At 43.6% G+C, this 24,328-nt stretch overlaps 1 protein-coding gene across 2 annotated transcripts in view; it reads left to right on the top strand.

The window, feature by feature from the left end:
- LOC115123034 (potassium channel subfamily K member 2-like) overlaps positions 1-15,284 on the top strand; it is a 36,609-nt gene extending 21,325 nt beyond the window's left edge. For both annotated transcript variants that reach the window (XM_065025869.1, XM_065025870.1), the window contains exon 8: positions 13,952-15,284. In XM_065025869.1, coding sequence (XP_064881941.1) covers positions 13,952-14,302 — 351 coding nt within the window. In that variant the 3' untranslated portion in view covers positions 14,303-15,284. The remainder of the gene's footprint in view (positions 1-13,951) is intronic.
- Positions 15,285-24,328: the final 9,044 nt, after the last annotated feature.

Below are 24,328 nucleotides of genomic sequence, written 5' to 3'. Positions count from 1 at the left end.
CCTCATATTCCTCTCCTGTTTATCTCTTTCCCCCATTCCTCCTATTCCTCTCCTGTTTATCTCTTTCCCCCATTCCTCCTATTCCTCTCCTGTTTATCTCTTTCCCCCATTCCTCCTATTCCTCTCCTGTTTATCTGTGTCTTCCATTCCTCCTATTCCTCTCCTGTTTATCTGTGTCTTCCATTCCTCCTATTCCTCTCCTGTTTATCTGTGTCTTCCATTCCTCCTATCCCTCTCCTGTTTATATATCTTTACCCCCATTCCTCCTATTCCTCTCCTGTTTATATCTCTTTCCTCCTATTCCTCTCCTGTTTATCTCTTTCCCCCATTCCTCCTATTCCTCTCCTGTTTATATCTTTTTCCTCCTATTCCTCTCCTGTTTATCTCTTTACCCCCATTCCTCCTATTCCTCTCCTGTTTATATATCTTTACCCCCATTCCTCCTATTCCTCTCCTGTTTATATCTCTTTCCTCCATTCCTCCTATTCCTCTCCTGTTTATCTCTTTCCCCATTCCTCCTATTCCTCTCCTGTTTATCTCTTTCCTCCATTCCTCCTATTCCTCTCCTGTTTATCTCTTTCCCCCATTCCTCCTATTCCTCTCCTGTTTATCTGTGTCTTCCATTCCTCCTATTCCTCTCCTGTTTATATATCTTTACCCCCATTCCTCCTATTCCTCTCCTGTTTATATCTCTTTCCTCCTATTCCTCTCCTGTTTATCTCTTTCCTCCATTCCTCCTATTCCTCTCCTGTTTATATCTCTTTCCTCCTATTCCTCTCCTGTTTATCTCTTTCCCCCATTCCTCCTATTCCTCTCCTGTTTATATATCTTTACCCCCATTCCTCCTATTCCTCTCCTGTTTATATCTCTTTCCTCCTATTCCTCCTATTCCTCTCCTGTTTATCTCTTTCCTCCTATTCCTCCTATTCCTCTCCTGTTTATCTCTTTCCCCCATTCCTCCTATTCCTCTCCTGTTTATCTCTTTCCCCATTCCTCCTATTCCTCTCCTGTTTATCTCTTTCCTCCATTCCTCCTATTCCTCCTATTCCTCTCCTGTTTATCTCTTTCCCCCATTCCTCCTATTCCTCTCCTGTTTATCTCTTTCCCCCATTCCTCCTATTCCTCTCCTGTTTATCTCTTTCCTCCATTCCTCATATTCCTCTCCTGTTTATCTCTTTCCTCCATTCCTCCTATTCCTCTCCTGTTTATCTCTTTCCCCCATTCCTCCTATTCCTCTCCTGTTTATCTCTTTCCCCCATTCCTCCTATTCCTCTCCTGTTTATCTCTTTCCTCCATTCCTCCTATTCCTCTCCTGTTTATATCTCTTTCCTCCTATTCCTCATATTCCTCTCCTGTTTATCTCTTTCCCCATTCCTCCTATTCCTCTCCTGTTTATCTCTTTCCCCCATTCCTCCTATTCCTCTCCTGTTTATCTCTTTCCCCCATTCCTCCTATTCCTCTCCTGTTTATCTGTGTCTTCCATTCCTCCTATTCCTCTCCTGTTTATCTGTGTCTTCCATTCCTCCTATTCCTCTCCTGTTTATCTGTGTCTTCCATTCCTCCTATCCCTCTCCTGTTTATATATCTTTACCCCCATTCCTCCTATTCCTCTCCTGTTTATATCTCTTTCCTCCTATTCCTCTCCTGTTTATCTCTTTCCCCCATTCCTCCTATTCCTCTCCTGTTTATATCTCTTTCCTCCTATTCCTCTCCTGTTTATCTCTTTACCCCCATTCCTCCTATTCCTCTCCTGTTTATATATCTTTACCCCCATTCCTCCTATTCCTCTCCTGTTTATATCTCTTTCCTCCATTCCTCCTATTCCTCTCCTGTTTATCTCTTTCCCCCATTCCTCCTATTCCTCTCCTGTTTATCTCTTTCCTCCATTCCTCCTATTCCTCTCCTGTTTATCTCTTTCCCCCATTCCTCCTATTCCTCTCCTGTTTATCTGTGTCTTCCATTCCTCCTATTCCTCTCCTGTTTATATATCTTTACCCCCATTCCTCCTATTCCTCTCCTGTTTATATCTCTTTCCTCCTATTCCTCTCCTGTTTATCTCTTTCCTCCATTCCTCCTATTCCTCTCCTGTTTATATCTCTTTCCTCCTATTCCTCTCCTGTTTATCTCTTTCCCCCATTCCTCCTATTCCTCTCCTGTTTATATATCTTTACCCCCATTCCTCCTATTCCTCTCCTGTTTATATCTCTTTCCTCCTATTCCTCTCCTGTTTATATCTCTTTCCTCCTATTCCTCCTATTCCTCTCCTGTTTATCTCTTTTCCCCATTCCTCCTATTCCTCTCCTGTTTATCTCTTTCCCCCATTCCTCCTATTCCTCTCCTGTTTATCTCTTTCCTCCATTCCTCCTATTCCTCCTATTCCTCTCCTGTTTATCTCTTTCCCCCATTCCTCCTATTCCTCTCCTGTTTATCTCTTTCCCCCATTCCTCCTATTCCTCTCCTGTTTATCTCTTTCCTCCATTCCTCATATTCCTCTCCTGTTTATCTCTTTCCTCCATTCCTCCTATTCCTCTCCTGTTTATCTCTTTCCCCATTCCTCCTATTCCTCTCCTGTTTATCTCTTTCCCCCATTCCTCCTATTCCTCTCCTGTTTATCTCTTTCCTCCATTCCTCCTATTCCTCTCCTGTTTATATCTCTTTCCTCCTATTCCTCCTATTCCTCTCCTGTTTATCTCTTTCCCCCATTCCTCCTATTCCTCTCCTGTTTATCTCTTTCCCCCATTCCTCCTATTCCTCTCCTGTTTATCTCTTTCCCCCATTCCTCCTATTCCTCTCCTGTTTATCTGTGTCTTCCATTCCTCCTATTCCTCTCCTGTTTATCTGTGTCTTCCATTCCTCCTATTCCTCTCCTGTTTATCTGTGTCTTCCATTCCTCCTATCCCTCTCCTGTTTATATATCTTTACCCCCATTCCTCCTATTCCTCTCCTGTTTATATCTCTTTCCTCCTATTCCTCTCCTGTTTATCTCTTTCCCCATTCCTCCTATTCCTCTCCTGTTTATATCTCTTTCCTCCTATTCCTCTCCTGTTTATCTCTTTACCCCCATTCCTCCTATTCCTCTCCTGTTTATATATCTTTACCCCCATTCCTCCTATTCCTCTCCTGTTTATATCTCTTTCCTCCATTCCTCCTATTCCTCTCCTGTTTATCTCTTTCCCCCATTCCTCCTATTCCTCTCCTGTTTATCTCTTTCCTCCATTCCTCCTATTCCTCTCCTGTTTATCTCTTTCCCCCATTCCTCCTATTCCTCTCCTGTTTATCTGTGTCTTCCATTCCTCCTATTCCTCTCCTGTTTATCTGTGTCTTCCATTCCTCCTATTCCTCTCCTGTTTATCTGTGTCTTCCATTCCTCCTATCCCTCTCCTGTTTATATATCTTTACCCCCATTCCTCCTATTCCTCTCCTGTTTATATCTCTTTCCTCCTATTCCTCTCCTGTTTATCTCTTTCCCCCATTCCTCCTATTCCTCTCCTGTTTATATCTCTTTCCTCCTATTCCTCTCCTGTTTATCTCTTTACCCCATTCCTCCTATTCCTCTCCTGTTTATATATCTTTACCCCATTCCTCCTATTCCTCTCCTGTTTATATCTCTTTCCTCCATTCCTCCTATTCCTCTCCTGTTTATCTCTTTCCCCCATTCCTCCTATTCCTCTCCTGTTTATCTCTTTCCTCCATTCCTCCTATTCCTCTCCTGTTTATCTCTTTCCCCCATTCCTCCTATTCCTCTCCTGTTTATCTGTGTCTTCCATTCCTCCTATTCCTCTCCTGTTTATCTGTGTCTTCCATTCCTCCTATTCCTCTCCTGTTTATATATCTTTACCCCCATTCCTCCTATTCCTCTCCTGTTTATATCTCTTTCCTCCTATTCCTCTCCTGTTTATCTCTTTCCTCCATTCCTCCTATTCCTCTCCTGTTTATATCTCTTTCCTCCTATTCCTCTCCTGTTTATCTCTTTCCCCCATTCCTCCTATTCCTCTCCTGTTTATCTCTTTCCTCCATTCCTCCTATTCCTCCTATTCCTCTCCTGTTTATCTCTTTCCCCCATTCCTCCTATTCCTCTCCTGTTTATCTCTTTCCCCCATTCCTCCTATTCCTCTCCTGTTTATCTGTGTCTTCCATTCCTCCTATCCCTCTCCTGTTTATATATCTTTACCCCCATTCCTCCTATTCCTCTCCTGTTTATATCTCTTTCCTCCTATTCCTCTCCTGTTTATCTCTTTCCCCCATTCCTCCTATTCCTCTCCTGTTTATATCTCTTTCCTCCTATTCCTCTCCTGTTTATCTCTTTACCCCCATTCCTCCTATTCCTCTCCTGTTTATATATCTTTACCCCCATTCCTCCTATTCCTCTCCTGTTTATATCTCTTTCCTCCATTCCTCCTATTCCTCTCCTGTTTATCTCTTTCCCCCATTCCTCATATTCCTCTCCTGTTTATCTCTTTCCTCCATTCCTCCTATTCCTCTCCTGTTTATCTCTTTCCCCATTCCTCCTATTCCTCTCCTGTTTATCTGTGTCTTCCATTCCTCCTATTCCTCTCCTGTTTATCTGTGTCTTCCATTCCTCCTATTCCTCTCCTGTTTATCTGTGTCTTCCATTCCTCCTATCCCTCTCCTGTTTATATATCTTTACCCCCATTCCTCCTATTCCTCTCCTGTTTATATCTCTTTCCTCCTATTCCTCTCCTGTTTATCTCTTTCCCCATTCCTCCTATTCCTCTCCTGTTTATATCTCTTTCCTCCTATTCCTCTCCTGTTTATCTCTTTACCCCATTCCTCCTATTCCTCTCCTGTTTATATATCTTTACCCCATTCCTCCTATTCCTCTCCTGTTTATATCTCTTTCCTCCATTCCTCCTATTCCTCTCCTGTTTATCTCTTTCCCCATTCCTCCTATTCCTCTCCTGTTTATCTCTTTCCTCCATTCCTCCTATTCCTCTCCTGTTTATCTCTTTCCCCATTCCTCCTATTCCTCTCCTGTTTATCTGTGTCTTCCATTCCTCCTATTCCTCTCCTGTTTATCTGTGTCTTCCATTCCTCCTATTCCTCTCCTGTTTATATATCTTTACCCCCATTCCTCCTATTCCTCTCCTGTTTATATCTCTTTCCTCCTATTCCTCTCCTGTTTATCTCTTTCCTCCATTCCTCCTATTCCTCTCTGTTTATATCTCTTTCCTCCTATTCCTCTCCTGTTTATCTCTTTCCCCCATTCCTCCTATTCCTCTCCTGTTTATCTCTTTCCTCCATTCCTCCTATTCCTCCTATTCCTCTCCTGTTTATCTCTTTCCCCCATTCCTCCTATTCCTCTCCTGTTTATCTCTTTCCCCCATTCCTCCTATTCCTCTCCTGTTTATCTGTGTCTTCCATTCCTCCTATCCCTCTCCTGTTTATATATCTTTACCCCCATTCCTCCTATTCCTCTCCTGTTTATATCTCTTTCCTCCTATTCCTCTCCTGTTTATCTCTTTCCCCCATTCCTCCTATTCCTCTCCTGTTTATCTCTTTACCCCCATTCCTCCTATTCCTCTCCTGTTTATATATCTTTACCCCCATTCCTCCTATTCCTCTCCTGTTTATATCTCTTTCCTCCATTCCTCCTATTCCTCTCCTGTTTATCTCTTTCCCCCATTCCTCCTATTCCTCTCCTGTTTATCTCTTTCCTCCATTCCTCCTATTCCTCTCCTGTTTATCTCTTTCCCCCATTCCTCCTATTCCTCTCCTGTTTATCTGTGTCTTCCATTCCTCCTATTCCTCTCCTGTTTATCTGTGTCTTCCATTCCTCCTATTCCTCTCCTGTTTATCTGTGTCTTCCATTCCTCCTATCCCTCTCCTGTTTATATATCTTTACCCCCATTCCTCCTATTCCTCTCCTGTTTATATCTCTTTCCTCCTATTCCTCTCCTGTTTATCTCTTTCCCCCATTCCTCCTATTCCTCTCCTGTTTATATCTCTTTCCTCCTATTCCTCTCCTGTTTATCTCTTTACCCCCATTCCTCCTATTCCTCTCCTGTTTATATATCTTTACCCCCATTCCTCCTATTCCTCTCCTGTTTATATCTCTTTCCTCCATTCCTCCTATTCCTCTCCTGTTTATCTCTTTCCCCCATTCCTCCTATTCCTCTCCTGTTTATCTCTTTCCTCCATTCCTCCTATTCCTCTCCTGTTTATCTCTTTCCCCCATTCCTCCTATTCCTCTCCTGTTTATCTGTGTCTTCCATTCCTCCTATTCCTCTCCTGTTTATCTGTGTCTTCCATTCCTCCTATTCCTCTCCTGTTTATATATCTTTACCCCCATTCCTCCTATTCCTCTCCTGTTTATATCTCTTTCCTCCTATTCCTCTCCTGTTTATCTCTTTCCTCCATTCCTCCTATTCCTCTCCTGTTTATATCTCTTTCCTCCTATTCCTCTCCTGTTTATCTCTTTCCCCCATTCCTCCTATTCCTCTCCTGTTTATATATCTTTACCCCCATTCCTCCTATTCCTCTCCTGTTTATATCTCTTTCCTCCTATTCCTCTCCTGTTTATCTCTTTCCCCCATTCCTCCTATTCCTCTCCTGTTTATCTCTTTCCCCCATTCCTCCTATTCCTCTCCTGTTTATCTCTTTCCTCCATTCCTCCTATTCCTCCTATTCCTCTCCTGTTTATCTCTTTCCCCCATTCCTCCTATTCCTCTCCTGTTTATCTCTTTCCCCCATTCCTCCTATTCCTCTCCTGTTTATCTCTTTCCTCCATTCCTCATATTCCTCTCCTGTTTATCTCTTTCCTCCATTCCTCCTATTCCTCTCCTGTTTATCTCTTTCCCCCATTCCTCCTATTCCTCTCCTGTTTATCTCTTTCCCCCATTCCTCCTATTCCTCTCCTGTTTATCTCTTTCCTCCATTCCTCCTATTCCTCTCCTGTTTATATCTCTTTCCTCCTATTCCTCCTATTCCTCTCCTGTTTATCTCTTTCCCCCATTCCTCCTATTCCTCTCCTGTTTATCTCTTTCCCCATTTCCTCCTATTCCTCTCCTGTTTATCTCTTTCCCCATTCCTCCTATTCCTCTCCTGTTTATCTCTTTCCTCCATTCCTCCTATTCCTCTCCTGTTTATATCTCTTTACCCCCATTCCTCCTATTCCTCTCCTGTTTATATCTCTTTACCCCCATTCCTCCTATTCCTCTCCTGTTTATATATCTTTCCCCCATTCCTCCTATTCCTCTCCTGTTTATATATCTTTACCCCCATTCCTCCTATTCCTCTCCTGTTTATATCTATTTCCTCCTATTCCTCTCCTGTTTATATCTATTTCCTCCTATTCCTCTCCTGTTTATATATCTTTACCCCCATTCCTCCTATTCCTCTCCTGTTTATCTCTTTCCCCCATTCCTCCTATTCCTCTCCTGTTTATCTCTTTCCCCCATTCCTCCTATTCCTCTCCTGTTTATCTCTTTCCCCCATTCCTCCTATTCCTCTCCTGTTTATCTCTTTCCCCCATTCCTCCTATTCCTCTCCTGTTTATCTCTTTCCTCCATTCCTCCTATTCCTCTCCTGTTTATCTCTTTACCCCCATTCCTCCTATTCCTCTCCTGTTTATCTCTTTCCTTCATTCCTCCTATGCCTCTCCTGTTTATCTCTTTCCTCCATTCCTCCTATTCCTCTCCTGTTTATCTCTTTACCCCCATTCCTCCTATTCCTCTCCTGTTTATCTCTTTCCTCCATTCCTCCTATTCCTCTCATGTGTATATCTCTTTACCCCCATTCCTCCTATTCCTCTCCTGTTTATATCTCTTTACCCCCATTCCTCCTATTCCTCTCCTGTTTATCTCTTTCCTCCATTCCTCCTATTCCTCTCCTGTTTATCTCTTTACCCCCATTCCTCCTATTCCTCTCCTGTTTATCTCTTTCCCCCATTCCTCCTATTCCTCTCCTGTTTATCTCTTTCCTCCATTCCTCCTATTCCTCTCCTGTTTATCTCTTTACCCCCATTCCTCCTATTCCTCTCCTGTTTATCTCTTTCCTCCATTCCTCCTATGCCTCTCCTGTTTATCTCTTTCCTCCATTCCTCCTATTCCTCTCATGTTTATCTCTTTACCCCCATTCCTCCTATTCCTCTCCTGTTTATCTCTTTCCTCCATTCCTCTCATGTGTATATCTCTTTACCCCCATTCCTCCTATTCCTCTCCTGTTTATATCTCTTTACCCCCATTCCTCCTATTCCTCTCCTGTTTATCTCTTTCCTCCATTCCTCCTATTCCTCTCCTGTTTATCTCTTTACCCCCATTCCTCCTATTCCTCTCCTGTTTATCTCTTTCCCCCATTCCTCCTATTCCTCTCCTGTTTATCTCTTTCCTCCATTCCTCCTATTCCTCTCCTGTTTATATCTCTTTACCCCCATTCCTCCTATTCCTCTCCTGTTTATATCTCTTTACCCCCATTCCTCCTATTCCTCTCCTGTTTATATCTCTTTCCTCCTATTCCTTTCCTGTTTATATATCTTTACCCCCATTCCTCCTATTCCTCTCCTGTTTATATCTCTTTCCTCCTATTCCTCTCCTGTTTATATCTCTTTACCCCCATTCCTCCTATTCCTCTCCTGTTTATATCTATTTCCTCCTATTCCTCTCCTGTTTATATCTCTTTACCCCCATTCCTCCTATTCCTCTCCTGTTTATATCTCTTTACCCCCATTCCTCCTATTCCTCTCCTGTTTATATCTATTTCCTCCTATTCCTCTCCTGTTTATATCTCTTTACCCCCATTCCTCCTATTCCTCTCCTGTTTATATCTCTTTACCCCCATTCCTCCTATTCCTCTCCTGTTTATCTCTTTCCCCCATTCCTCCTATTCCTCTCCTGTTTATCTCTTTCCCCCATTCCTCCTATTCCTCTCCTGTTTATCTCTTTCCTCCATTCCTCCTATTCCTCTCCTGTTTATCTCTTTACCCCCATTCCTCCTATTCCTCTCCTGTTTATCTCTTTCCTCCATTCCTCCTATTCCTCTCCTGTTTATATCTCTTTACCCCCATTCCTCCTATTCCTCTCCTGTTTATTTCTCTTTCCCCCATTCCTCCTATTCCTCTCCTGTTTATAGATCTTTACCCCCATTCCTCCTATTCCTCTCCTGTTTATTTCTCCTTCCCCCATTCCTCCTATTCCTCTCCTGTTTATATATCTTTCCCCCATTCCTCCTATTCCTCTCCTGTTTATATATCTTTACCCCCATTCCTCCTATTCCTCTCCTGTTTATATCTATTTCCTCCTATTCCTCTCCTGTTTATATCTATTTCCTCCTATTCCTCTCCTGTTTATATCTATTTCCCCCTATTCCTCCCATCCCCTTCTCTTCCTTACATGTGAAGAACTGTATTTAATCTGCCAGGCAGAGCAAGCCCCTTCGCCAACTCAGCAAAGAGGAACTACACTACAGATCTGATTAGGCCAATCACATTCATCTTATCCTGAAATGCTCTTTGAGCCGTGCAACCCTGTCTGCAGCGTGCTAGTCCAGGGATCCCTCGTCTCTCTGTTTCAAGTCTTGTTTCGCCCTGAGTATATTATACAATATGCAGTATATACTGTATATCAATCAATCAATACTTTATCAATAACTCTCCTCTATGTTTTGACAACCACTAAACCAAAGAAGATATCACACGTTTTGATAATAATGAGGGCCAGGCGGCTGCAGGCTGACCTCGACTCCTTGTGGCGGGCCAGGCGGCTGCAGACTGACCTCGACTCCTTGTGGCGGGCCAGGCGGCTGCAGACTGACCTCGACTCCTTGTGGCGGGCCAGGCGGCTGCAGACGGACCTCGACTCCTTGTGGCGGGCCAGGCGGCTGCAGACTGACCTCGACTCCTTGTGGCAGGCCAGGCGGCTGCAGACTGACCTCGACTCCTTGTGGCGGGCCAGGCGGCTGCAGACGGACCTCGACTCCTTGTGGCGGGCCAGGCGGCTGCAGACGGACCTCGACTCCTTGTGGCGGGCCAGGCGGCTGCAGGCTGACCTCGACTCCTTGTGACCTCGACTCCTTGGCGGGCCAGGCGGCTGCAGACTGACCTCGACTCCTTGTGGCGGGCCAGGCGGCTGCAGACTGACCTCGACTCCTTGTGGCGGGCCAGGCGGCTGCAGACTGACCTCGACTCCTTGTGGCGGGCCAGGCGGCTGCAGGCTGACCTCGACTCCTTGTGGCGGGCCAGGCGGCTGCAGACTGACCTCGACTCCTTGTGGCGGGCCAGGCGGCTGCAGGCTGACCTCGACTCCTTGTGGCGGGCCAGGCGGCTGCAGACTGACCTCGACTCCTTGTGGCGGGCCAGGCGGCTGCAGACTGACCTCGACTCCTTGTGGCGGGCCCAGGCGGCTGCAGACTGACCTCGACTCCTTGTGGCGGGCCAGGCGGCTGCAGACTGACCTCGACTCCTTGTGGCGGGCCAGGCGGCTGCAGACGGACCTCGACTCCTTGTGGCGGGCCAGGCGGCTGCAGACTGACCTCGACTCCTTGTGGCGGGCCAGGCGGCTGCAGACTGACCTCGACTCCTTGTGGCGGGCCAGGCGGCTGCAGACGGACCTCGACTCCTTGTGGCGGGCCAGGCGGCTGCAGACTGACCTCGACTCCTTGTGGCGGGCCAGGCGGCTGCAGACTGACCTCGACTCCTTGTGGCGGGCCAGGCGGCTGCAGACTGACCTCGACTCCTTGTGGCGGGCCAGGCGGCTGCAGGCTGACCTCGACTCCTTGTGGCGGGCCAGGCGGCTGCAGGCTGACCTCGACTCCTTGTGGCGGGCCAGGTGGCTGCAGACTGACCTCGACTCCTTGTGGCGGGCCAGGTGGCTGCAGGCTGACCTCGACTCCTTGTGGCGGGCCAGGCGGCTGCAGGCTGACCTCGACTCCTTGTGGCGGGCCAGGCGGCTGCAGGCTGACCTCGACTCCTTGTGGCGGGCTATGTGGTACGCTAGCGTCCCACCTGGCCACAAGCCAGGGAAAATGCATAAATTACTATAAAAATCTAACTTTCATTAAATCACACATGCAAGATAGCAAATTAAAGCAACACTTGTTGTGAATCCAGCCAACATGTCAAATTTCAAAAAGGCATTTCGGCGAAAGCAAAATATGCTATTATCTGAGGATAGCACCTCCGTAAACAAAGAGAGAAACCATATTTCAACCCTGCAGGCGTGACACAAAACACAGAAATAAATATATAATTCATGCCTTACCTTTGACGAGCACTCCAATATGTCCCATAAACATCACAAATGGTCCTTTTGTTCGATTCATTCCGTCGATATATATCCAAAATGTTAATTTATTTGGCGCGTTTGATCCAGAAAAACACTGGTTCCAACTTGCGCAACGTGACTACAAAATATCTCAAAAGTTACCTGTAAACTTTGCCAAAACATTTCAAACGACTTTTGTAATGCAACTTTAGGTATTTTTTAACGTTAATAACTGATCAAATTGAAGACGGGATGATCTGCGTTCAATACAGGAGGAAAACAAACTGTAGCTAGCTTTCTGGTCACGCGCCTCTATCTAACAGTACACTTCAAGTGAGCCTCGTTCAAGATGGCCGTACTTCTTCATTACACAAAGGAAAAACCTCAACCAATTTCTAAAGACTGTTGACATCCAGTGGAAGTGACAGGAATGGCAAGAAGGTCCCTTAGAAATCTGGATTCCCGATGAAATCCCATTGAAAAGAGAGTGACCTCAAAAAAATCAAATCTGAAGGGTTTGTCCTCTGGGTTTTGCCTGCTACATAAGTTCTGTTATACTCACAGACATGATTCAAACAGTTTTAGAAACTTCAGAGTGTTTTCTATCCAAATATACTAATGATATGCATATCTTATCTTCTGGGGATGAGTAGCAGGCAGTTGAATTTGGGCATGCATTTCATCCGGATGTGAAAATACTGGCCCCTGTCACCAAGAAGTTAAGAAGCGTGGTTTGGCGGGGCATGTTTCGGAAGGACGCATGATGGAGCCTGTTGGGGAGTTGCAGCGATGAGACAAAATTGAAACTGGGGAGAAAAAGAGGGGTAAAATTCAACAAAAAAATACAACAATTAAGATAACACAAGGAATAAATACACAATGAGTAACGATAACTAGGCTATATACACAGGGTACCAGTACCGAGTCTATGTGCAGGGATACGAGGTCATTTAGGTATGTACATATAGAGTGTAGTGTATGTGATCAGTCAAATGCAAAGGCGTGTGAATGCAGATAGTCTGCGTAGCTATTTGGTTAACTATTGTTAGGTTCTAAATTTTCAGAGTGAATAACTCACGGACACTAGAGAAGCTTAACCAAGTTTAATTCTACCCAAAGGGTCGGTACAGCTGTAATTCAGACAAAAAAAAACATTTGGTGTCACTTCTCCTCCCAGAGGATCCCTGGTGGCTAACAATAACATATCCTGACATAATGTAAACTTTATACATTACCCTCTCTCCCTCAGTGACATTGTTAGTTTCTTAGATCTCCACCCGTCTCCCCTTATCAATGCCTGCCACATGTAATCACATCCCTGCACTCAGCACATTCCAAGCTTAGTTGCACCCGCTATATACCTTCCTCCTATAACCCTTAACTACTGCCCATGCCAAATCTTTTCAGCCTCCTGAGATGGATAAGGCATTGTGTTGGTGCTTGTGGACCATGTGGACACCAAGGAACTTGAAGCTCTCAATACCCTCCACTATAGCCCTGTGGATGGGGGCGTGGCTCGGCCCTCCGTTTCCTGTAGTCCACAATCAGCTCCTTTGTCTTGCTGACGTTGAGGGAGAGGTTGGTGTCCAGTCAGGTCTCTGACCTCCTCCCTATAGGCTGTCTCATCGTCGTTGGTGATCAGGCCTACCACCGTCATGAAGTCAGCTAATTTAATGATGGTGTTGAAGTCGTGTCGCAGCCACACAGTCGTTTGTGACTTCTAGCTCCTAGGCAACTTTGCAGTATTTCCATTGTTTTGGTGTGTTTCTCCTTACATTATTAGCCCAGAATATTTTTTGTGTTATTACATACAGCAGGAAATAACTTTTGGAAATCAGAGCAGCGGTAACTCACCAGCATTACGACCAGGAATACGACTTTCCCGAATTGGATCCTTTGTTCGTACAGCCCAGGGCAATTGAATTTATCGCAGAGGCTGCTCCAAGATGCCGCTGGTGGAGAAGAAGTATTCGGAGTGGACTTCTAGTCCGACTCAGGAGGCGTGCACACCATCCACCGCTTCCGAGTATAGGAGGTCACCTCACTTGTCTTTTGATTTACCGATGCTTCCTCTTTGGAGTAATTAGGGACGAGTCAGGAGTAAGCAGAACGTCCAGAGCTGCCGACTCGTTGAAGTAGACATTTGAATCCAAATCAAGGTTAATGATCGCTGTTCTGATGTCCAGAAGCCGTTTTCGGTCATAGGAAATGATGCCGGAGACATTATGTTAAAAAAAACAGTAGCAGAACAGGAGCCCTTAAAACGTCTGCTATCCACTACAGCTTCATCTTTTTCAGGTGACTTCCTGGATATGATGAGAACAGCACAGTCTCACACAGCATTTATCTCTCTCTCCTCCTCTCCATTCCCCCTCATCTCTCTCTCTCTCTCTCTCTCTCTCTCTCTCTCTCTCTCTCTCTCTCTCTGTCCCCCTCCTCTCTCCCTCCTCTCCTTCTTCTCTCTCCCCCCTCCTTTCCCCTCCTCTCTCCCCGTCTTTCCCCCTCATCTCTTCCCCTCCTCTCTCCCTTTTCCTCCTCTCCCCCTCCTCTCTCCCCCTCCTTTCTTTCCCCCTCATCTCTCCCCCTCATCTCTGTCCCTCATCTCTCCCCTCTTTCCCCCTCCTCTCCCTCTCCTTTCCCCCTCCTCTCCCTCTCCTTTCCCCCTCCTCTCCCTCTCCTTTCCCCCTTATCTCTCCCCCTCCTCTCCACCCTCTCCCGTATTTCTCTCCCTCTAGGTAGGGGAGATCAGGGCTCACGCAGCAGAGTGGACGGCTAACGTCTCGGCAGAGTTCAAGGAGACTAGGCGTCGCCTCAGCGTTGAGGTCTACGACAAGTTCCAGCGAGCCGCGTCAATCAAAAGCAAAATGTCATCCGAGCTGGGCCTAAACTCTGACCCCGAGCTCACCCCACCCAAAAGGAAGATGTCCGTCAACTTCACCAATGAATTGGATCGGGAGAAGGAGCCGGTGTCCCCGCCTGTTACCAACAAAAATGGAAGTCCGTTCCTAAACGGGAAGGGGGTGGACCCTAAGAGAGGTGACATTGCTATTACACCTCAAGTAGAGGTCACAACCTTTCATCTCTGACTCTGCTTCAGCACAAGCCACGCCCACCTGGTTACAACAACCAATGGCAGCCATCTTTCAGCACAAAGTGGATGATGTCATTGATAAACAACTGCCCTTATGACGGACTATATAACAATATAACACTATGAATCAATTATGAAGCATTTTGATTTTGAACTACAACCGAATAACAACATGAATTGTGAACTGTGAACAGATGTATCTGAATAGAAGAGTCACGTTTGGGGAGTAAGGTCAGGGCAAAGCTGAATCGTCATCCTATTTCCTGTATAGTGTTCTACTTAATGGCCATAACCTCATAGGGTTCTGGTCAAAAGCAGTCAACTATATTGGAAATAGGGTATAACTTAGGACACAACCTTGGTTTATGTATTCAATGTATTATGTTGCCAATGTATGAGGAATATCAGTGAGTATTAGTATGTCTCTATGCCTTGAGTCAGAGTATGGTTCGGTTCTATAGGGTTCTAAAGGCTTCCAAGAGGGAACCTTTCCCTGACTGTTAACCAGAACCGGACCGCTCAGGGTTTTTTTTCTACTGAAGGAACCACAGCGGTGCCTTAGTCCTTTTCTACCATGTGAATGAACAGACAATGATTTCTCTTGTCGATTATAACGCTCACTCTTGTCATTTAAAACAACGAGACAGTTTGTCTGTAAAACTACGTGGCTGTAGTCCTCCGAGCTGCTCCAGGGATGCTGTGAGTTTGGAGCATCAAATGGATGCTCCACTTCACTAGGACTGTTTCAGGACAGATATTTTAACATTGGCATAAGTGCCAATTATTTGTGTTATCAAAATGTCCTACTACAGTACATGCAACATCAATGTGAACCAAAACTCACCCTCGCCATGATGACAAAAAATGGCTGCCTTGCTTCGACACATTTCCTAAATCGACAGTTCTGTTCAATATTATGTTGTCGTATTCAGAGCTAATGCCAAATCTGAAGGAGATAAAAAATCATTTGAATTTGATGGGTGCTTATATTTGTCCTATTTCACACATGTACAAGTATATATTAATTTATTAATTGGAAATGTGTTTTTTTGCATATCCCACATTTTCCTGAGGCAGCCTCAGATAGTGGGGTAACTGCCAGGGTCTGCCATAATCAACAGAAACCCTTGAGCAATTAGGATTAAGTGCCTTGCTTAAGGTCACATCAACTGATTTATTACCTAGTCAGCTCTGGGATTCAAACTAGCAACCGTTCAGTTACTGGCTCAACGCTCCAACCGCAAGGCTACGTGCCGCCCTAAGATGAGGGTGTGGTGGTTGACTGTTAAGATACCTGCTGTGTTCAGACCGTAAAATCAGATCCCTATATCATGTCTTCCTCCTCGAAGTGGAGGAAGTAGATCCACATGGTTCATCAATCTGTTCAATGTCTCAGCTAGCTCTCCGCCACCACTCGTCTCCATATCCAATTAGGATTTGTTTTCACATGACTATCTGTCTTTTCATATGATACATTATCTTATAGCAGACCTTTTTATGTTCAATCTAAGGTATGTTTGATTGAAACCATAGTGGGGTATTTGAGAAGGAGGAGGGGGAGGGGTTTGGCCTAGCCGATGTGAACTAGCTAGTGAGAGCTAGCCATCGTGCAGTGACGTCAACCGCCCGGAGATCTAGTCAACTGTCGCTCGCAGATTGACAAGCTGGTCAGCATCTTGCTCTGTCAGTAACACTGTTGACTTGAGTGCATAAGTGTTGTTGTGGGTTTGAGTCCCGGGTTCCCCGTACAGGGATGAACTCTGTTACATTGAATTGGATGTGTTGCAGACGGATACACAGGCCAGATGACTTTGAATGTTACTTGAAACGTTACAAACGGACAAAGAGCTGATGAAACACAGTTTTTACAGGCAAAAAAAACACCAACTCATGAAATCATTCAGCATTACACGCACACTCACACACACACACACACACACACACCTGAGGGGTTCTCTCTCACACACCCTGTGTACACCTGCCATTCAACATGCACTTTTATTTTACCGCTTGTGTTTAAAGTTACAACATTTTTATTGTTTTCACAGCTAACTCTTTCACCATGAAGGCTTTCGTATCGTCGTTATGCGGAGATAACCTGTAACTGTTCTATCTCTAGCGATGTTGCTGCCTGTCTGGCGCGCAGTCCACAGAGCTGTGTTGGAATTCATTAGCACCCGTGTGAAACCACGGCTACCGTTCCAACGTCCACACTTGTATCCCAACTAGAATGCAAGCTTAATAACTGTCAGGCGTGATGCTAAAGTGGATATTGGAACAGATCCTGTATGTGAAATCCCTGACACAAAAAACGATCATTTCAGAGAGCGCTACTATCTCTGACTGAACACCATTAGTTATTAGGTAGTAGAGAGATATACAGACCTGCTATCTTAATTTGATTGGTCTGGCGTCGCTGATCATTTTCCTGTGCAGCAGGAAATGCTAATTATATTGTATTCAAGGTTTAAGGTCTAAAGTTTGGAATTTCCACTTTAAAATGTCAGACTAGATTTGCCCTAATGAAAAATGTATCAACCGCTCGTCTCAGCATATCCAATTATGATTATGTCCATTAATTACAAAAATGTCCATATGAATTGTAATCCACATAATTCCCATTTCCTGCTGTGAGAAGCAAGGTAAAATCGAGAGTGCATCTACAGGAGAGTGTGTTAGGGGGATAGAGAACAATAAAGTACTGTAATAACATGGGTCGTGTCTGAATACCCATGCTTGCATTGTAAATACTGTAGTATGCTTTTTGGGTATGAGGAAATAGAACATTTTATAGTATTTGAGATTTCGAAAAATTAGTATGATATAATAAATGCCAGGATGTTATACTAATTTCGGCTTTTCATTAAGTAGAATTCGCTGCACGTTAGTGAGGAAGAGAATCATATTTCCCGACTAAACCGACTGTTTGACAACAGCCGATAACCAGAATAATAGAGGCGCAACTAAAATGAACAAATGACAAGGTAAGATAACAAGGTAACAAGGAAGTAGATGCCGTCTTCTCAGTATGTTATTTGTTGCTTACTGCATATGTTTTTACTAAACATCATGTTCTTAATAGTATGTACTACTAGTATTAGTACACGGTATGTCGTTGTAATAAGTAGTAGGCATGATTTAGGACACAGCCATGGTCTTACAAGCCTGGGGAGAAGTGATTCCGGTCCTGACGATGTGTTGCTTGTTGTTTCCACGGCTGTGCCATAGTAGTGGCTTGGTCTGTCTGTCTTTTGCCTTTTCTCTGTCTGTGTTACTGTCAGGCCTGGGTCCAATATGCATTTGTTTTGTTCCAAATACTTGAGGTGCATTTGATTTATCATGGCTAGCACGCAGAGTTTGCACTTGGGACTATTCCATAGGTTCCATTGGGCTGGACTAGTCCTTTTCATAGACGCTAACTAGCTTTAGCGCCTATTTACGATAGTATCTTCTGGCAGGAAGACATTTGTTAAGAAAGGCAGACACTGGCTCTAAACGTTAACATGAATTGCTTGTGGTACGGTTTTGGAAACGTAAGTAAAGCATTTTTCATAACAGCGAGAAATAATTGTCAAAAAACAAAAGGTTAAATTACTTTTTATAGGGTTAGGGTTCCCGCACAGCCTTATATCCATGTTACAGAGTTTGTTTATGGAAAACAGAGTTAATTACCTGTGCTTATTAGCTATCTGTTTCTCTGAACACCTTTGTCTAAACGGAAGACAGTCACCCATAAATGTGTTGTCAATGAAAAATACTGTCGGCTCCAAACTGTGGTAAACCCAGTTAAATAATTTTTGATGTGATATGAAAGTAGCTGGCTTTATTATTTCCTGAACTGTACCGCAATTGAGAATCGATTCACATTTAGATGGAGTATTTGGTTGTTTTGGCTGCCAGAGCCAATTCCCCCTTTTAAACAGAACATGAAAGGTCCTTGGACTACAAGGAGGAACGTTAGGCTCCTTTATAGTCCATTATTGGGCTTGGGCCAGACAAGCTAAATCAAGCGCATATGAACTGTGTATTTGGGCCATGTCTGGCTATTATTACAGTATCATTAGCTTTGACTCTAACATGGGTTACTGATGGCTATTAATTAACATGTATGAACTTAAGTATTCTGCAAATACAACAGCAGATATGTGAAGTCTTTTATGATTGTTCATCTTTGTTTTATTTTATTCTACACTGTTGGTGCTCTGGCTGTTCGGCCCAGACTTTGTCATCCACAGATAAACGTTGATTCTGAAAAAAACGTCTGTAGAATCAGTCTGTATAACTGATTTCTTTATTTTTGATATATCTAATGGCTTGAAAATATACATTATTCTCAATTCTTCTGTTTACTGCCTCATTCAAAAACACTCAACAGCCATATGACATCTATTGATATAACTTGAGGTCAGTGGTTTTGTTCATTTAGACAACATAACTGAGGTTTCATGTGGATGGGTATGTGATAGTAGCTTCATTATCATTTTACAACGATAGTTCATCTCAAAATATAATGGAATCAGATGGTGCCTGCCCAACTTTCCCCTTCATTGGTATGAAAAGCCTGCATATTTCTCCTGTTACAGTATCTACACAACAGATAGCATGGGATATGGACTCTAGACCATATTTTTTGAGGTATGATAAGTTGTGACAGGGTTTTGTTTCGGGGTGGACTATCACTTTAATCTGATGATGAGAGCGGAGAGACACCCCCAAACTAAGTCTCTGGTTGGGACATACTGTCTGTCCTCAGAAGGGGCCATTTGGAGTGTGATGTGATGTTATGTAAGCTGGACTGGGTGGCCAAAGTCAACAGACAGACAGGCGGTATGCAGACCCATATCCCAGGCCTCAGATACAGCAGCCCACGGATATTAATCCATATCAACCTACTACACACAGGCAGGCACGGATTCACACAGAGCGTCAGGGTCAATTCCATTTTGAATTCCAGTCAATTCAGGAAGTACACTGAAATTCCTATTATCTTCAATGCTTTTCAACAAGGAACATTTTGGAATTTAGTGTTTGGTTTACTTTCTGAATAGACTGGAATTGAAATGAAATTGACCCCAACCCTGCACATCATACAGCACAGATATGCATGGCAGTGTGACAGAGCAGAGGATGTTATTGTGCCATCCTAGTTCCCACAGCGGTATCACTGCATAACAATCACTCAGCTGCTAAATCTGTTTGTAGAAAAGTTATTATGACCTACAGTTGAAAGTAGTAAGTCGGAAGTTTAAATACACTTTAGCCAAATACATTTAAACTCAGTTTTTCACAATTCATGACATTTAATCCTAGTACAAATTCCCTGTCTTAGGTCAGTTAGGATGACCACTTTATTTTAAGAAAGGGAAATGTCAGAATAATAGTAGAGAGAATGATTTATTTCAGATTTTATTTATTTCATCGCATTCCATTTTGCCACAACTTTGGAAGTATGCTTGGGGTCATTGTCCATTTAGAAGACCTACCTGCGACCAAGCTTTAACTTCCTGACTGATGTCTTGAGATATTGCTTCAATATATCCATATAATTTTCCGTCCTCATGATGCAATCTATTTTGTGAAGTGCACCAGTCGCTCCTGCAGCAAAGCACCCCCATAACATGATGCTGCCACCACCCCCGTGCTTCACGGATTGTGTTCTTCGGCTTGCAAGCCCCCCCCCCCCCTTTTTCCTCCAAACATAACGATGGTCATTATGGCCAAACAGTTCTATTTTTGTTTCATCAGACCAGAGGACCTTTCTCCAAAAAGTACGATCTTCGTCCCCATGTGCAGTTGCAAACCGTAGTCTGGCTTTTTTGGGCGGTTTTGGAGCAGTGGCTTCTTCCTTGCTGAGCGGCCTTTCAGGTTATGTCGATATAGTACTCGTTTTACTGTGGATATAGATACTTTTGTACCTGTTTCCTCCAGCATCTTCACAAGGTCCTTTGCTGTTGTTCTGGGATTGATTTGCACTTTTCGCACCAAAGTACGTTCATCTCTAGGAGACAGAACGCATCTCCTTCCTGAGTGGTATGACGGCTGTGTGGTCCCATGGTGTTTATACTTGCATACTATTCTTTGTACAGACGAACATGGTACCTTCAGGCATTTGGAAATTTCTCCCAAGGATGAACCAGACCTCTGAGGTCTTGGCTGATTTCTTTTGATTTTCCCATGATGTCAAGCAAAGAGGCACTGCGTTTGAAGGTAGGTCTTGAAATACATCCACAGGTACACCTCAAATTGACTGAAATGATGCCAATTAGCCTATTAGAAGCTTCTAAAACCATGACAATTTTCTGGAAGCTTCCAAGCTGTTTAAAGGCACAGTCAACTTAGTGTATGTAACCTTCTGACACACTGGAATTGTGATACAGGGAATTATAAGTGAAATAATCTGTCTGTAAACAATTGTTGGAAAAATTACTTGTGTCATGCACAAAAGAGATCTCTTAACCGACTTGCCAAACTATAGTTTGTTAGCAAGAAATTTGTGGAGTGGTTGAAAAATGAGTTTTAATGACTCCAACCTAAGTGTATGTAAACTTCCGACTTCAACTGTACATATGTGACAGGAAACAAATAGACTACTGTCTGACCTGCAGCCATTATCCTTTACACCGATGGGAATTGGCCTATATGGATAGAGATAAATTGAAATCTCCAATTTGTAAGTCGCTCTGGATAAGAGCGTCTGCTAAATGACTTAAATGTAAATGTAAATGAAATGTTTCTTACAGAAGAAATATGAAAAGCATATACAGTGGGGCAAAAAAGTATTTAGTCAGCCACCAATTGTGCAAGTTCTCCCACTTAAAAAGATGAGAGAGGCCTGTAATTTTCATCATAGGTACATTTCAACTATGACAGACAAAATGAAAAAAAAATCCAGAAAATGAATTTATTTGCTAATTATGGTGGAAAATAAGTATTTGGTCAATAACAAAAGTTTATCTCAATACTTTGTTATATACCCTTTGTTGGCAATGACAGAGGTCAAACGTTTTCTGTAAGTCTTCACAAGGTTTTCACACACTGTTGCTGGTATTTTGGCCCATTCCTCCATGCAGATCTCCTCTAGAGCAGTGATGTTTTGTGGCTGTTGCTGGGCAACACGGACTTTCAACTCCCTCCAAAGATTTTCTATGGGGTTGAGATCTGGAGACTGGCTAGGCCACTCCAGGACCTTGAAATGCTTCTTACGAAGCCACTCCTTCAGTGCCCGGGCGGTGTGTTTGGGATCATTGTCATGCTGAAAGACCCAGCCACGTTTCATCTTCAATGCCCTTGCTGATGGAAGGAGGTTTTCACTCAAAATCTCACGATACATGGCCCCATTTATTCTTTCCTTTACACGGATCAGTCGTCCTGGTCCCTTTGCAGAAAAACAGCCCCAAAGCATGATGTTTCCACCCACATGCTTCACAGTAGGTATGGTGTTCTTTGGATGCAACTCTGCATTCTTTGTCCTCCAAACACAACGAGTTGAGTTTTTACCAAAAAGTTATATTTTGGTTTCATCTGACCATATGACATTCTCCCAATCTTCTTCTGGATCACCCAAATGCTCTCTAGCACACTTCAGACGGGCCTGGACATGTACTGGCTTAAGCAGGGGGACACGTCTGGCACAGCAGGATTTGAGTCCCTGGCGGCATAGTGTGTTACTGATGGTAGGCTTTGTTACTTTGGTCCCAGCTCTCTGCAGGTCATTCACTAGGTCCCCCATTGTGGTTCTGGGATTTTTGCTCACCGTTCTTGTGATCATTTTGACCCCACGGGGTGAGATCTTGCGTGGAGCCCCAGATCGAGGGAGATTATCAGTGGTCTTGTATGTCTTCCATTTCCTAATAATTGCTCCCACAGTTGATTTCTTCAAACCAATCTGCTTACCTATTGCAGATTCAGTCTTCCCAGCCTGGTGCAGGTCTACAATTTTGTTTCTGGTGTCCTTTGACAGCTCTTTGGTCTTGGCCATAGTGGAGTTTGGAGTGTGACTGTTTGAGGTTGTGGACAGGTGTCTTTTATACTGATAACAAGTTCAAACAGGTGCCATTAATACAGGTAACGAGTGGAGGACAGAGGAGCCTCTTAAAGAAGAAGTTACAGGTCTGTGAGAGCCAGAAATCTTGCTTGTTTGTAGGTGACCAAATACTTATTTTCCACCATAATTTGCAAAAACATTCATTAAAAATCCTACAATGTGATTTTCTGGATTTGTTTTTCTTATTTTGTCTGTCATATTTGAAGTGTACCTATGATGAAAATTACAGGCCTCTCTCATCTTTTAAATAGGATAACTTGCACAATTGGTGGCTGACTAAATAATTTTTGCCCCACTGTACATAAACATTGTAACAATTGAAAGGTAACAATATGGATATTATATGAAAATTATTAGACCAAAGTTGAGGACACAACAGTTCAAATGACACAAGACTGAATCCAAACATTACCCTGTTGATTTTATGTGCATTTTACATTTACTGTACTTTACTGTCCGCATTTGTTAACAAAATCTAAAAATACTCTGGATACATTCAGTAACATGGTAAGAAAATTCCTGAAAATGTGGGCTAGGTGCAACATACTGTAAGACAAAGCAAGGGTTTGAGTGAGAGGACTATCTGGCTGCCCCACACCTCTCTCAAATGTGCACAGTTCCTAAGTCATTTCAATGCATTTTTATGACTCAAAGAAGAGTGTTCAACTATAAGGTGCTTTTTTTGATCTCTCCTAGCTGTGCCGTTGAGGAACTAGAGCAAGTACACTGGTAGTTGTTTTGTTTGGGACACAGAGCTGCATCCCCACCCTCACACCATTAATGTTGTTAACGCAGTCCAAAACGGTCTATTATAAATCACAATCGGGGTCAGGTGGGCATCATTAGGCATCTTATTCTATTGCTCACATGACAAGCTAAGTTATAAAATGTTAGGCTTTCACAGGGCAATTCAGAGATCTGGATCGTAAATGTTGGTGCTTATAGAAAGGAGCGTCCATTCAGGTGTTTCACGGAAGGAGAAACAGCTCAACGGAAGAGAGTGGACAAGTCTGGTGTGATCAACTGGGTTTGTCATCTACCCCCATAAGACTGTCTTAGCCCGCTGAGCTTAAGCCTGTGCATTCCTCTTTTTTGGGGGGCAGTTAACTTCCTGCATTTCAACACGTGTTGTTTTATACTATTCTACAAATTTTGCCATGGAGCAGAGAGACAAATGTGCTTTTTAAAATTATAGCTCATCTCTGCTATTCAGCATATTTTGCTATGAGTATAAGAACATTTTGCAGTTTAAAAGCAACTTTCCTGCTACACTACACACTTTGCCATGAGGCTGAGAATTTTAAAATAAATGTCAAGTGAAAATTGTACTTCTTAAAGTTAATATTCGGTTAACTCATATACTCGTTTTTTGTGGTCAAAGCATAAATTGGAGAAGAAAAGAAAACACTTGAAAACCCACCTCGAACTTGTATGATGTCATCCTCCTGAGGAGGACGAGCTGGCCAATCAGTGGTCTACTCGCATTGATATTTTTAATGACCGGGATGGTCACCATTGCAAAACAGAAAACACACAAAAAAAAGCTGCTTTTTAACCTTACAGAGCCTTCAGAGAGTATTCACACCCCTTGACTTATTCCACATTTTGTTGTGTTACAGCCTGAATTACAAATTGATTAAATTGAGATTTTGTGTCGCTGGCCTACCCCATAATGTCAAAGTGGAATCTTGTTTTTAGATTTTTTTTACTATTAATTAAAAATGAAAAGCTGAAATGTCTTGATTCAATAAGTATTCAACCCCTTTGTTATAGCAAGCCTAAAGAAGGGCACTTATTGGTAGATGGGTAAAACAAAGAAAAGCAGACATTGAATATCCCTTTGAGCATGGTTAAGTTATTAATTACACTTTGGATGGTGCATCAATACACCAAGTCACTACAGGCGTGATTCCTAACTCAGTTGCCGGAGAGGAAGGAAACCGCTCAGAGATTTCACCATGAGGCCAATGGTGAATT

Source organism: Oncorhynchus nerka, linkage group LG12 (genome assembly GCF_034236695.1).
Source record: "Oncorhynchus nerka isolate Pitt River linkage group LG12, Oner_Uvic_2.0, whole genome shotgun sequence".
NCBI lineage: Eukaryota > Metazoa > Chordata > Actinopteri > Salmoniformes > Salmonidae > Oncorhynchus > Oncorhynchus nerka.
This window is presented reverse-complemented; position numbering and strand designations above follow the sequence as displayed.